This window comes from Semicossyphus pulcher, unplaced genomic scaffold, assembly GCF_022749685.1.
Source record: "Semicossyphus pulcher isolate SPU_LCO1_2020_fin unplaced genomic scaffold, fSemPul1.0.p SCAF_6, whole genome shotgun sequence".
NCBI lineage: Eukaryota > Metazoa > Chordata > Actinopteri > Labriformes > Labridae > Semicossyphus > Semicossyphus pulcher.
This window is the reverse complement of record NW_027211737.1, coordinates 627044-640917: the sequence shown is the minus strand read 5'-3', so window position 1 is coordinate 640917 and position 13874 is coordinate 627044. Positions and strand designations below refer to the sequence as shown.

The 13874-nt window shown below is 42.0% G+C and overlaps 2 protein-coding genes across 2 annotated transcripts in view; one reads left to right on the top strand and one right to left on the bottom strand.

Moving 5' to 3' along the window:
- LOC138610227 (tight junction protein ZO-2-like) overlaps positions 1-10944 on the top strand; it is an 82906-nt gene extending 71962 nt beyond the window's left edge. Inside the window, exons 16-23 of the mRNA XM_069682945.1 lie at positions 4-83; positions 372-582; positions 668-768; positions 2513-2731; positions 3817-3924; positions 5140-5643; positions 6285-6370; positions 6849-10944. Of these exons, the coding sequence (XP_069539046.1) occupies positions 4-83; positions 372-582; positions 668-768; positions 2513-2731; positions 3817-3924; positions 5140-5643; positions 6285-6370; positions 6849-6987 (1448 nt within the window). The 3' untranslated portion in view covers positions 6988-10944. The remainder of the gene's footprint in view (positions 1-3; positions 84-371; positions 583-667; positions 769-2512; positions 2732-3816; positions 3925-5139; positions 5644-6284; positions 6371-6848) is intronic.
- A 1282-nt stretch (positions 10945-12226) lies between these two features.
- LOC138609701 (perforin-1-like) lies at positions 12227-12628 on the bottom strand. The gene has a single exon (XM_069682342.1). It carries the CDS (start codon positions 12626-12628, stop codon positions 12227-12229), a length of 402 nt encoding a protein of 133 aa, XP_069538443.1.
- Positions 12629-13874: the final 1246 nt, after the last annotated feature.

Below are 13874 nucleotides of genomic sequence, written 5' to 3'. Positions count from 1 at the left end.
TAGAAACGGAGCCGAAAGACGCCGGCTCTGAGAAGTCCTCAGGAGTCGTTCGCCTGAACACCATCAGACAAATCATCGAGCAGGTACACTCAGAAAATATCAATCTATGTCATGTCCAATCCATTCATTTAAGAGAAAGAAGTATTCAAGTTTGCCAACCTGTATCCTTTGAATGTTATACTGAAAGCATTTTGTCAGCCAGCTCCCTGTAGTTGACATTAACAGACCACGGGGGAACTGTGATCTGATCTTTAATGGTTTAGGGAAATGAATCTTTACTCTCTTTGACATCTGTTTACAAGAGGACAGAGTCAGTATAAATGAGTATCTACTTACGACACAGTCATTGACCTCTTCCTCTCTCCACACAGGACAAGCATGCCCTGCTGGATGTGACACCCAAAGCCGTGGACACCCTGAACTACACCCAGTGGTACCCCATCGTCATCTTCTTCAACCCGGACAGCAAACATGGCATCAAGTCCATCAGACAGAGGATCGCCCCCAACTCCAACCGCAGCGCCCGCAAGCTGTACGAGCAGGCCGTCAAACTGAGGAAGACCTGCCTGCACCTGTTCACTGGTACAACATAAGATTTACTCAGCTTTAATACACACAGTTTGCTGTTATTAGAGTGGATTCTGAGGTTTGATGTTTTCTCGTGCAGCCACCATCGATCTGAACTCAGCCAACGACGCCTGGTACGGCAGTGTAAAAGACTCCATCAAGGAGCAGCAGATGCAGGCGGTGTGGGTCTCTGACGGCAAGGTAAACACACACACACACACACACACACACACACACACACACAAACTGATTTCACATGCTTCCCCTGTGTATTTCAGTCAGGGATAACCAGGGCATAATGTCCCCTTACGTGAGGAGCATTTTCTCTCTCATAAAAATGAGAGTTTCTATTATTTTGTAGTGAAGGTAGACAAAGTAACAGAAGCAAAACTCTGTATCATTAAATACAGCTCAACAGTATAACAAACACATTCCCCCAAATCATCATGCAGTACGTTCTACACATCTCTAAAATAGAGACTGAACGTTGTAACCGTTATTATATAGATATATAAACATTTAAATAAGAGTCTTTTTGGTCAAGGATGTGTGTGCTGCGTAGCAGGTACGGACACACGTCTGTCGACTGTCTTTGAGCCATTTATTCTCCGTCTTGCAGCAACAGCAAATGTAGTAATGGAGAAACAAAACATTCAGAGTTTCTCTCAGGACATGCTACCTGCTAGAAAATACAATCTCAAAAGTAAACTCTAGTGGAGCAAGCTTCACAGCAGCCCTGCGAAGCACACATTCCTCATGTCACTTTCCTGCAATTAGTAGATGTATGCATGAAAAGAAAAAAACCTGCATCTCTAAAACAAGACAATAATAATACACTGTCTTAATACAGTTGTAAGAAACTTAAAATCATATTTATAGGAGAAGAGCAATCAAAGTGTAGAGAGCAGAGAGAATGCACACCTTCACATGGTGCAGCAAATGCAGTATTCAAAATAAAAGCTTGTCATTGTTCCCTTAATAACCCATACGACTTCATCTAAAAGAAGGTGTCGAACCTTAACATTTTTTTATAACTTTTTATTTACAACATTTTATAAAAGCATATTTACAACATCACAACAAATCTTTAAGAAAGTAAAAGACATGCTAGCCTAAATGCTACTCCACATAGAAGTTACCAGATGTACAATACCCTGAAAAACATGACGAGTCTTTGACTGGACATCATCATATTTTGTTCAAGTGCTTTGAAGCAGAGAGTCATAGAGGATACCCTGAAAAGACAAACCATGCAATATAACTCTTCCCTCACCTTAACGGGCTACACCGGTTTTAATGAGAAATAAGAGAATTAGACACAGAGATTGGTAGGTGAAAAGAGAATTATTGTTTACATTTTATTTTCAGATGATGTTGTAAGTTAGGTCACACTGACCAATGACCACATTGTAATGACTGTCCTGTTTCCCCTCTGGGTGTCTCCTGCAAATCCATTAGAGAGCTGCTTCTCCTCCAGCTAAAGACTCTGTAAAGCTTTCTATGTTTTTTAGAGTGCTCAAGTTTAGTTTAGGAAGTTCTTCCCTGCTGAATGTAATCAGAGAGGGGACTAATCATTCAAACAAAAACTGATAAAGTACTGGAGCGCCGAACACTGAGGCTGCTGTCACTCAAACAGGACCATCATCAAAAGAAGGATTTACAGCAGGACTTCTGTTTTAGGCTGCATTAGTTTTAGCTTTGTGTACCTGTTAAACTGTATAGCTTCAGTCTGTAGTGGACTGACTGCCCCTCTGTCTACCTGTCCCTTCATAGCAGCCACCTGTGTGTGCGCTCTGAGCATGCTCACTGTGTCTTCTTACTTCCTGCCAGTAGTGCTCTACAGCTCGGCTCTGTTTGTCTTTCTTTCTTCTCTCTTGTTCTCGTGCTATCCGTCTGTCCATCCTTCCTGCCTGTACACCCAAGATCCACCATGTGTCTCTTCTAGCTGGAGGGAGTAGAGACTGATCTGGACTGCCAGGACGTGGAGCGTCTGTCCTTCTTGTCCGCCATGTCTGCCGACTACCTCAGTATGGACAGCCGGCTGACCTCCGACCTGGACGACACCGCTGACGAGGGCGGGACCTACACCGACAACGAGCACGATGCCGAGATGATGCACATCTCTGCCATCAGCCGCTCATCTGAACCCGTCACAGCCGAGGAGGTCAGACACACACACACACACACACACACACACACACACACACACACTCACACACACACAAACAAACTTTGTGAGAAATAGATGAGCTAAAAATAAGCTATTTAGCAGAATAATCTTTCTTAATTGCTTTTTTTATCATCTATGAAAACAGATATTTTCAGGTGGGGAAAATGCTGTTTTTAGTTAATACTACTTTTAGCCACAAGAGGCTGAAGTGCATCACAGCCTCGTGTACTAAATAGGAATCAAGGCATTCACATCTTCCTCCAGGTCTTCATAAAATGTTGGTCAAGCAGAAAGACACTTTCACACCCAGGATGGTGCTGCCCTCTGCAGTACATACAGCAAAATACAAATCTGGAGCATTTAATTCAATATTAAAACTCTGCACCTAAAATTACTATACTTTAATGCATTTGAAGAATTGTTAACAGTCATATCTGAGTGTTTGAAATAATTCTGCACATCAATATAATAATCAAACCAGACTACCAACAAACATATTCCTCACGTGAGGACCTCTGAGTTAACAAGTTAAAGCTAGCTAAGCATTTCATTTTGAAGACTCGGATGCAGCAGACACAAGTTTTGTTACACAGTCTGGTTTTACGTAATATGCAAATTCACTGTAACTTTTCTAAAACAATTAAAACATATCTGTTTGTTTGTCAGATGACATTAATAATATAACATTTGGCTATAAGGGCAGTTTCTCACAGGTTATTCTGGAGGAGCCCGCTCAGTGGTCCTTGTATATCTGATATGTTGGTAGGATGGTACACCTGTTCAGTATAATGTTTTCTCTTCCTTCATGTACAAACATTATAACTTTGGGATAAAATAGAATAGAATCAGTTAGTAACATCATGGTCACTTTTTAATGTTTATTTTGGGAAAATCTAAACTTCTCTTCAGTCTAACTGAAGACAGCGCTTAAGTTCCCTCAGACCAACACTTGGAGATAGAATGTGTTACCTCCTCCATATTTGCATTGGGCTGTCTCCTCTCCCTGCTGTTCCTCAGGAGTTTGAATTTGTGTGTGTGTGTGTGTGTGTGTGTGTGTGTGTGTGTGTGTGTGTGTGTAGATCTTGCGCAGGTACAGTCCAGACATCAGGAGTCGATTGAGGAAAATCAGCAGCCAGGAAGTCCTAAGCAGGTCGAGCCCCCCACCTGTCTTCTTAACAGACAACAAGGTGAGTCAAACAGGAAGTATTAATATTTCTACATCTTTATCTAGTGACCAGATATAATACAAAATGAAAATAAACTTATGGCAACACAAAAATATAACAATTAAGTTCCGTAATGATATCAAAGAGGTGTGTCAGAAACATCCAGGACCCACTCTGCCACTTCACCATATATATCAGAAACAAACGTTTGATTGTACATTAATCAGCGATGACGTTGTTTCTCAGCAGCATACAGTAAGTATCTACACTAACTCTAATCACATCCCTCCTGGCAGTTGTTTACCGCCATCCAAAGGAACAAACTGTCCTTTCCTCTGAGGAACGGCCTGATACGGAGACACACCTCTCACTGCAGCTCAGACTCCTCCAACAGCAGCTCACTGGACCACACGGGTACCCACAATTCCCCTCTGTAGATGGTGCAGGGTGGTGGGCGTGTGTTTCAGCCGTGATGTTTAACCTAAAGCTGAGTTCAGGTTTTCATTCCAACAACAGATCACAGCAGTCTTTATATCGGTCTTTATATCTGTTCAAAGGAAACAGTGAGAGCTGCTGAGGAGCTGCTGTTTGGCTGGAATGAAACTGCTCTTCTTGAAACAGCTCTTCTAGTCTTTCCTCTCTCACTACCTTTAAAGTCTCATCCACAGATCCAGATTCTTTGTTTGATAAAAAGGTGTTTTGATGTGATCCCTGAGTTATCAATGTTTCTTTTGCCAAGCCTTTATATACTGCTCAGTGTTACCCAGGTAGGTCTGCCCAGGTAGACCCATTAGCCTTCGTACCCTACTAGAAATAGATCCTGAAGTGTTCTTAGAATCTGATAATAATAATGAGTTATAATAAGTTTGACACACTGGACGCTGTATTCCCCTGACAGTAATGTGGGTGCCTGTGTCCATGAATCACTCAGAAGTGCCTGAATGCTCTACCATCGCAAATACTGAGTTGATCCTTTATAGTGTACACTCACTAGCACTGACAGAAGCAGCTTATTCTTCTGTCCACTCATTTCAGCCTTCTTTTAGTTTCTGGGGTCCACCAGGTGTTCTTGTAACCCGGGGGGATCCTGAGGTTTGACTGGGATCAATAATCCTGTCATTGTTTACTGTAATCATGAACATGGAAATAAGTTTGTATAAAACACCAAAATAAGGACACCAGCAGTGTTTGCAAACACCTAGTGTTCTGCCTCTAACTCCTCCCCTCCTTGTTCAGGTGAAACTTTCCCTGAGGGACACTCCCGTCCTCGTATCCGGCTCGACAAACCCACACCATCACCACCGTCAACACCACCCTCCACCCCCCAGCTGCAGCAGAAGTTATGACTCTCCCTCCAGCAGCAGCCCGGCCAGCAGCAACAACGACCCTCCACCCCCCATCTCACGTTCAGCCGGCTTCTCCAGCCCGCCACCCCCACCTCCGCTTCACCACTTCAGCTCCTGCAGCAGTCTGCGGCCACTTGGAGCCCCACAACCCCCTCCTGCACCCAAGCCTACGGGCAGCAGCGGGAGCATGGCGGAGGCAGCGGTTCACTCCCCTGCAGCTCTGGCCGGGGCAGGTGTAGTGGCCTGCAGGCAGCAGGAGAACGCAGCGGGGGACAGCCTGGTGGAGGATCCGTCCATGAGGACCTTCCTGGGGAAGATTAAAGCCTTTGAGAAGATGGATCACTTCGCCCGAGCACAAAGGATTCTGGAGGTGCAGGAGGCTCAGAGTGCCAGGGTGGGTGTTGATCATTGATCCCATTGGTCATCTGCAGTCACATGAGTTGTGTCACAAGCTGTAGACAGTGATTTAGACTGATTCACTGATTGGTCACTTTGCATAATCGCATTATTATGCTTATTAAATGTTCAATCAGACCACTTTTTGCAATAGTGATAAGAGTTTTACTGAACTCAGGTAAGTCAATTAAGAGGAGAGAGAATATTGTTATCTATAATTTGCAGGAAAGTCACTTAAAAAGACTTGAGACACAAACAGGACCCTTAAAAACACGTTATTTCACCTGGATGGTCCTGCAGGAAGTTATGTTTTAGTGAGCTCTGTGACATCACAGATCAGCTGTTTCTCCTTCACCCATGAGACCGTTGTGTCCCCTGTGAAATCTAAATACAATGTGTACGGGTTATTTTAGCCAAAACCATCATCTTTCCCTGAACCTTAATGCCTCTTGTCCAATCAGATTACTTGGTTGGGACTAACTGTTGTATAATACCTCTTCAGACGTCTAGATTCTAACTTCATTTCTGATATTTCTTGCAGTGAAGCATTTTTGCACATCTAATGAGGAAAGTTTTTTTGCAACTCAGTTGCTTTGTTTCCAGTCCTGACACCCTGTAATCCTCTGATCATGTTTGCAGTTGGAAATTGCTCAGAAGCAACCAGACATCTACGCTGTTCCTCTGAAGACGGCCAAGCTGGATCACAGCCGCCCTCAGCCTATCGGGTAGGCTCACTACTGCCATACGACTGTTTCCGAGCTCCGCTGTGAGTGTTCATAAAGTCTCTGTCTGTCTGCAGTGTTTACAATACACTACTGATAGAGCTGCAAGAAGGACTGTGTTTGGTAGCACTCCTGCAGTCGATTGTTTGTTAGAAATATAACAGAGGAATAATAATTGTTAATTTAATATATTATTAAATATGGTACTTTTTTAAAAACAAAAGTGCTTTCTGTAAAATAAAGAACAATAAAGCAACAGTTGAAGAAACAAAGCAACAAATAATGATGGGTAATGTTCAAGGAAGGCAGATACAACCACAAAACATCAACAAGCAAAGATAGAAATTAAGACTCCACATAAATTAAAACCACATATAGGAGTTTGCTACAATATTATGTTAAAAAATCAGAGGAAAGAGCTATACAAGAGACGTACAGAAACCTTCAATTAGGGATACTCATGTCTTTTATTTCCTTGCAGCTCCAGCTCTCACTCGGAACCCCAGAATCCTCCTCCTCCTAAAGAGGGAGGTCCCTTCTACCCAAGTAAAAAAGAGAGAGAGGAGGACACAGGATACTTCAACGCCAACTCCTACCAGTACCAGGACACTGAACTGTAGGGTCGGCACGGAGCAGCTGTGCCTGCCCTCAGCTTCCTGGACACACATGTAAACACGCACTGCACATGAAGTCTCCTCACACACTTACCATTCCATCACGTCCTGCACAATATGCTGCTGACTTTGAACTGACTTTTGCTTCTTTAGTATTGATGTAAAATAATCTTTATTTTATTTTTTTGCTTCAAGGAAGTCAAAGCAATCTGTGCTATCCGTTTGGATAGGAACACACTGTCTACACTTTACTGTTATGTTACATTTGAGTGATTCTTTCTTACGTACCAATTTCAGTGGTCCAAACTGAGTGACTATGGAACCACTTGTTTTCTTGCCTATGCAACTTTTCAGTTTGTGCACAGCAACTGAAACCTATTGCCACGAGTTCTGTCCTCACAAAAACCTCAACGAACCCAAAAACCCACAAAGCGCTTTATCACATCTCTCCCCTTCTTTTTACGCTCCTATTATTACCAGCCATGATCAACAAAGGTTACGTATATATTCTATTATACAGCATATATATATTATATATCTAAAGTGAAGTGTTTATACTCTGTCTTTGCATTCCTACGTATATATATGACAATGCAGTATATATCTATATATACATATATTCTATCTTGTAACTCTGGAATTAGTTACAATTTTTTGAAGTGCCTTTTCCTTTTGTTATTCCCATGAGGTTTGGGTTGTCTTTCCTCCGCCCCTCAGCCACCCAGCTGTACTGAAACCTCTGCTGCTGTCAAGCTTAAAGGGAAACCAGGGAACCAGTGACACCGAAACCTTAATGCTGTCCCTTCACACTGTACTGTCTACTGAACGCCCACCCACAAAAATACAGTTCACACCTTGCAGTGGGTCCGACCTGCCATGTGGACGAATGTCTTGTCTGATCTCTAGAGCTCACATAAGAACAAAATCAATCAAGGTTTAATTTAAAGAAAAATAGAGTTTTTTAAAGTCTAAAAGGCCCCGTCACTGCAGCAATAAAACAACCTGAATTTTTGGCAATATTCAAAAAATGTGGCTCCAGATTGGGTCTATCACTGAAGGTGAAGTAAATCTGATAATCTGTTGCCCGGCTGTGTTCAAGCTAATTGCTTCTAAATTGATCAGCAACTGAAAGGACAATAGGAAACAAAGGTCTGAAGGCACATCAAGCCACATTTTAAGGAAAAACAATGCATATGATATTTTATTAGCTACAGTAGCTAACGTTAACATTCATTACATTTCTAGCTAACATTACTGTTAGCTACGCCTTCTTACTGTATAATATAACACTACAAAACAGTGACGTTAGCTAAGAAGTGGTTGAATGCTAAAGTTAGCTGTTGTATAAAGGTAGCTTATGAGATATATGTGTCTTAAAATTGTCTTTTCAGCTTCTGGTCAATAAGCTGTAAAATGACTTATATACTTCCAGACTGTGAACACAGCAGAACAACATGATGACGCCATGTGAGCTTCAGACCCTGGGTCTGATGTCAGGGGGAAATGGCCGCTTTGTGATATGTTGAAAAGGTGAATTTTGCTTTAACATGAGCATCAACTTATGTCCGGTTAGCTAGCATGCTAGCAGATTTTGAAGAGATGGCCGGACAATAAAGTAGCAAAGCTGACTTAAAACTCTCAGTTAGCTTGTTAGCTACATTAGCTTGCCAACTCCTCCTGGGAGTAGTCACTACGTCACCATGCTTTAAACTAGGACATCAGATTAAATTTAACTTTTACTTTCTGGTGTGACGGGGCAGAAAGATGACTTTTCCTTAATTATCGTCTTTAATTCTTGTTTTTAACCCTCAGCAAGGAATGATTTTCCAGTTCTGTGAGCTAGTTGAGTGATGTCTTTTGTCTTCGGATGGTTTATTGATTACGTTCCTGCAGGTGGCGCCCTCTTCTGTTTTAAAGCCATGATGTCTATCACTGCCTATGCTAACAACCATGTTATGATAAGTCTGGTTATTGACGACATTTTTCTTATTGTCAACAATTCCAGTGTGCAGCTACAACCAACAATGTATTGATCTAACTTGTATTGTGTATCCAAAGTAGGGTGATCATAATTCAAGCCCCCAAGCTGGGACTCTTAAGCGTACCTCGTATTCATGCAGGCTCACATGTAGGCCATGCTCTAATGCACGCCCCATAGGCTCATCAGAATGGGGGAAAGCAAACATACCAAGTGCACCTTCAACACCATGGATCCAGTGAGCATTTTGTTCCATACTGTATAGAGGAGGTCCCCACTGGGACCCTTAAGTGTACCTCATAGGCGTTTTCATCAATATGGGGGACAATTATTTGAGCACACCTACTGAGCACACCTTTGAACACCATGGACACCATGAACGCAGCATTTTGGTTCCTGAATACTTTAGGAAGGCAGGAGTAAATCTCCTGGAGCTCTTTGGCATGACAGCTAGCTGTTAGCTGTATACTTACAGCTAACCGTTAGCTGTATACTTACAGCTAACCGTTAGCATACTGACAGGTTCAGAAAAAGCAGCCATAGCTTATGACAGTTGCTTGTGACTTACAGGCTACCACCAGCATTGACAAAGACACACTGATTGACAGACACAAATCAGTGTTGAAGTCAGATGTGTGGAGCATATTTATGTTTTCATATTTGGGGTTAGGTTATGGGACAGTACAGGATAAACGTCTTGAACAGCTCGCCACAGGAGGTCAGGTTGCAGTAGGTAAGCACTGATAATAATGTAATTATTGTTTAAATTGTGGTTAAACAGGCACACTTCAGTGTTTTACGGATATTTGTTGTGTCTCTGGACACCCATCATTAAACAAGGACCCCCTGGATGTCTGTAATCCAAAGCCTTATATATCCTCTGTGCCACAGAGCTCTATTGGTGTCCACAAATATTAAAAACATTTTAAAAACTTAAAGGACACCAACTGTGTGTTTCTGCACTGTTTAAAAAAGTCCCCGAACAATGTACTATTCACTGTTTGAGTGTCCGGCTGTTTTAGGAAACTATTACCCTTTTTAAAAAATTAAAGATATATATTTGTAAGCCTTTTTAAGTCCTCCAGAAAGCATTGAGTAACACACATTGTTGGTTTTGGTCTTTATGTGGAGTTTTTGACAATAAGAAAAATATAGAATAACAGCAGCCTTCATATGATGACTGATTAAGAGGAGAAGGAATAAGACATTGAAGATGAACTTCCGTCGGGGCCGCTGGATGTCGTGCCTAGGTTTTGACAGAGAAACCCTTGTCAAAGTCTCAAGTTCAATAAAGCAGGACCCACCTGAAGGCCTTCATCATGTCATTTGAATATGTGGTGCATATTCCCAAACAACTGATCACAATAAGCTGTCAGAGCCCCTTTAGTGAGGTCCATAAGCATGCGTACTTGTGCTTTGTCCTTTCAACAGGGAGGCTCTGAATCTAGACTCAGCTTCTTTTATTAATCCAGATTACCCACAGACAGTGAACACATCACTGACCAACCAAACAGACATGGAGAACAGCAGGAGTAAAATCTTTATAGAGCTGGCTGAATCATTTTTGTGTTAATCATCCACAGAGGGAGTAAACACATTCACACACCCAGAGGAGCGTGTGATGGATCTGATCCACATAAACTAACCCACAGAGAGGAGGGCCTGTGTGCTCTCCCTGGGTCTTGGTGTCTATGGTGGAGGGTCTCAGCTCTCTTTCTACATCAGTGTGAATGAGTGGTGTCTCACATGTTTCAAATATGCTAGATTGTATATCTCAGTTCACTCTTTACCTCCACACAGTGGTACAATGAGTTACAAAGTGCTGACCCTCACCTGGACTGCTGTTGAACTCTCGTACTGTGTCATGGCAGAGGGATATGAATGAGAATGAGAGGAATGACTGTTTCTGCTGAGTTTTTCCATGTTTTCACCTTAAAACACCAAATAAAACTAAAGTCTTAACCACAAGTGGAGTGAATGTACTCTGATCTATTTTCTTTAATCATTTAACATTTAATCTTTGATCATGGAATAAGATCATATTGTATAAAGATGGTCTTCCCTTTGATCTGTTTCTTCTTGCTTATTGTGCATAAAACCCTACAATCCTGCTCTCTTGCAGATGTGTCCACCTATTAATACTAATCTTCTGTCTGAATACATATGTGAGTACTCAATGAATCAGAAATGTTCATCGCTGCAAGCCCTCCCTTAAAGTTCCCGAACTCTTGGGAAGCTTTTTGAGGGTCGTCTAACTTAATATCGACCCTTGTCCTTGTGGTAGAAACCCACTGAGTTTTTCCAAAGGTTCCTGGTCCTAAAGAAAGTTCCTGTGGTGGAAAAGTGGTTAGATTTTCTCTTGTCCAAGCAAAAAAATTGGAGCATCACCCTTGCAAGATTCACACTCCAACTCGTCCACTTGGTCGTCAAAAGACCAAAACATCAGGTCCTTTTCAGGCTCCTTAGCAAATAAGTTCTCACCCAGACCCATCTGCTCAACCATGCTGTCTCTGGTTTATCCTTCAAAGCTATTGATGCTCGCTCTCTGTCCCCATAAAAAAAGGAAGAAAGGAAGTTCTATGCACGGCTCCTTCAGGAAGTAACCTCAGGCAAGATATTGAATCCAATAGTGCTCTGGTTTTGTGTGTCTTTGTGAAAGTGTGCATGAATGTGTGTGAATGCAGAGAATGAAATGTAGTGTTTTGAGTGGTCAGATCCGTGGTTAATCAGGGACTGATCCATCAGGATGTTTTTAGCAGCTTTCAGTATCTGCATAACAAGATCTATTATTTCTGTGCAGAACTTATTTCCTATATGGCATTTAACATTGGACAAATACATTTTCTCTCTGTACCACAAATCAGTCTCCAGGAAAGCCAGTCTTTACATTTCCCAGTCAAACATTCATATGAATGTAATGCATAAAACCCACAACGTTTTGGCTTTCACTGGTTTTCTATAGCTGCTAACTGTTCCTTGATTTTATCTTTATTTCTTGTCCAGACTTATTTTACTCTGATAATTGCTGATCTTATCCATTTAGCTTTTGGTCATTGCTGGTCTTATGTTTTATTGTTCCTGAAATAACAAATGATGAATCACAGCAAAGAGATGGGATCAATGTTCACAGGGTTTATTTGTTAAACAGCTTGGATCTTTTCTGGTAACTTGATGGTGATTGTGAACAATAACCCAGAGACCCTTCATCAGATGTAGTCATGCTGGGTTAAATCCAGGCTGCCTGTAAAGGTCAGAGGTCACATACATCTATACATTGCCTTGCCCACTGAGGGTGTAGGAGTAATGCAGTGTTCCACCTTTCTTCAGGAAGCAGTCATGCTGGTGGGTTCCCACCTTGATCTGTCTCTGGCAGACTCCAACCAGGTCATCAGCCAGGAAGTCGCTGTCGAAAACCTCCATCCTCAGCACGTCGTTCTCCTGCGCCTTGAAGTGGGAGAACTCCTCCTCCCACCAGGGGTTGATGTTGTCATTACGGACGGACGTTTTACCCAGCGTGGCGGAGCCACAGAACACCTTCACATAGCCGTCTGTGGTTCCCAGGATGTTGGAGGGAAGATCGCTGGCTCTCAGGTTGAACAGCTTGAGCTGGGCGTCAGTCACAGTCAGACTGCAGAGGACCAGCAGGAGGAGTGGAAGACTGGAGGCCATGGCTGCACAGGAGACTGTGGAGGAGCAACAACATGTTCACCTGAGCCTAGAGTCAAACAGTGTTAACAGCCAAGATGGTTTATTTTACAATTCAGTCCAATTACGACATTTTTTAAATACGGACTTTTCTTTAATATTTCATCATAGTTATGCCTGTACTGTTAGGAAAGATTATAATTACAGTGAACAAGTGACCAAATGTTTTAAAGGGGGGATGCAGCTATTTTTAAACCCTGGCCCCAGAGGCTGTTTTTTTTTTTTTCATCTTCCTCTGCAACAAAAAGGTCTATCTCTGTAGGGATCCTTTCTGTCATGTTGTCACACGTTGTCAGTGGAAACAACAAGAACTTTTAGTGGACGCACTTTGATCCATCAAGGATTATGTTGCAGCCATTACAGCCTGTTTCACTGCTGCATGATGAACACATCTACTGGAGACAGTCACACACTTTTAGTATCTATCCGTCATATAGACCTCAAAATATGGTAAATGGACTGTATAGTGCTTTTCTAGTCCTCCGACCACTCAAAGCACTTTTCCACTACATGTCACATTCAACCTTTCACACACACATTCACACACTGATGGCAGAGGCCTAAGTGTTAATTTCCTATCAGATGTATGCACATTCATACCCTATGGCTCTGCCACCAGGAGCAGTTTGGGGGTCTTGTCCGAGGACACTTTGTAGCAGTCAGGGATCGAACCACTAACCTTCCAATTGGGAGACGACCGACTCTACCACTGAGCCACAGCCGACCCACAAAATATGTAGAAAGAAAAAAGTTGGGCCTATGTTTAAAGAAATCCACTTTAACAGCAGGTCTGTGACAGGAACTCTGAATTCATGCATTGAAGTCAGACCTGCTACATCGTCCTACATAAACACTTTTACCTCCCAACACTGGATGAACACAAGCATTGGACAGAAATGAGGTGTGGATTTATCTTACTTGGACCCGTGTGATCTGCCCACATCAAACCCTCGAACACCCTGATATTTCATTTTGACTTCTTTTTGTTTGTTTGTTTCAGAGTTCAAAGAGATACATTTGAAGGTTTAATCTTATACATTTCAAAACCATGTTATATGTTAAGATTATTTTTCCTTTTATAAATACATGAAACTTTTATAGGCTTGAATGCAATTTAGGTTTCTGTTCATTATCATTGTTATTATTATTATTGTTCAGTATCCATTCACACATGAAGTATTTCAATTGGCTGAATTTGTGTTTAAGGCTC

Bases quoted from the DNA above. Each gene is read 5' to 3' on its own strand.
- LOC138609701 (XM_069682342.1), bottom strand. From the start codon at position 12,628: ATGGCCTCCAGTCTTCCACTCCTCCTGCTGGTCCTCTGCAGTCTGACT.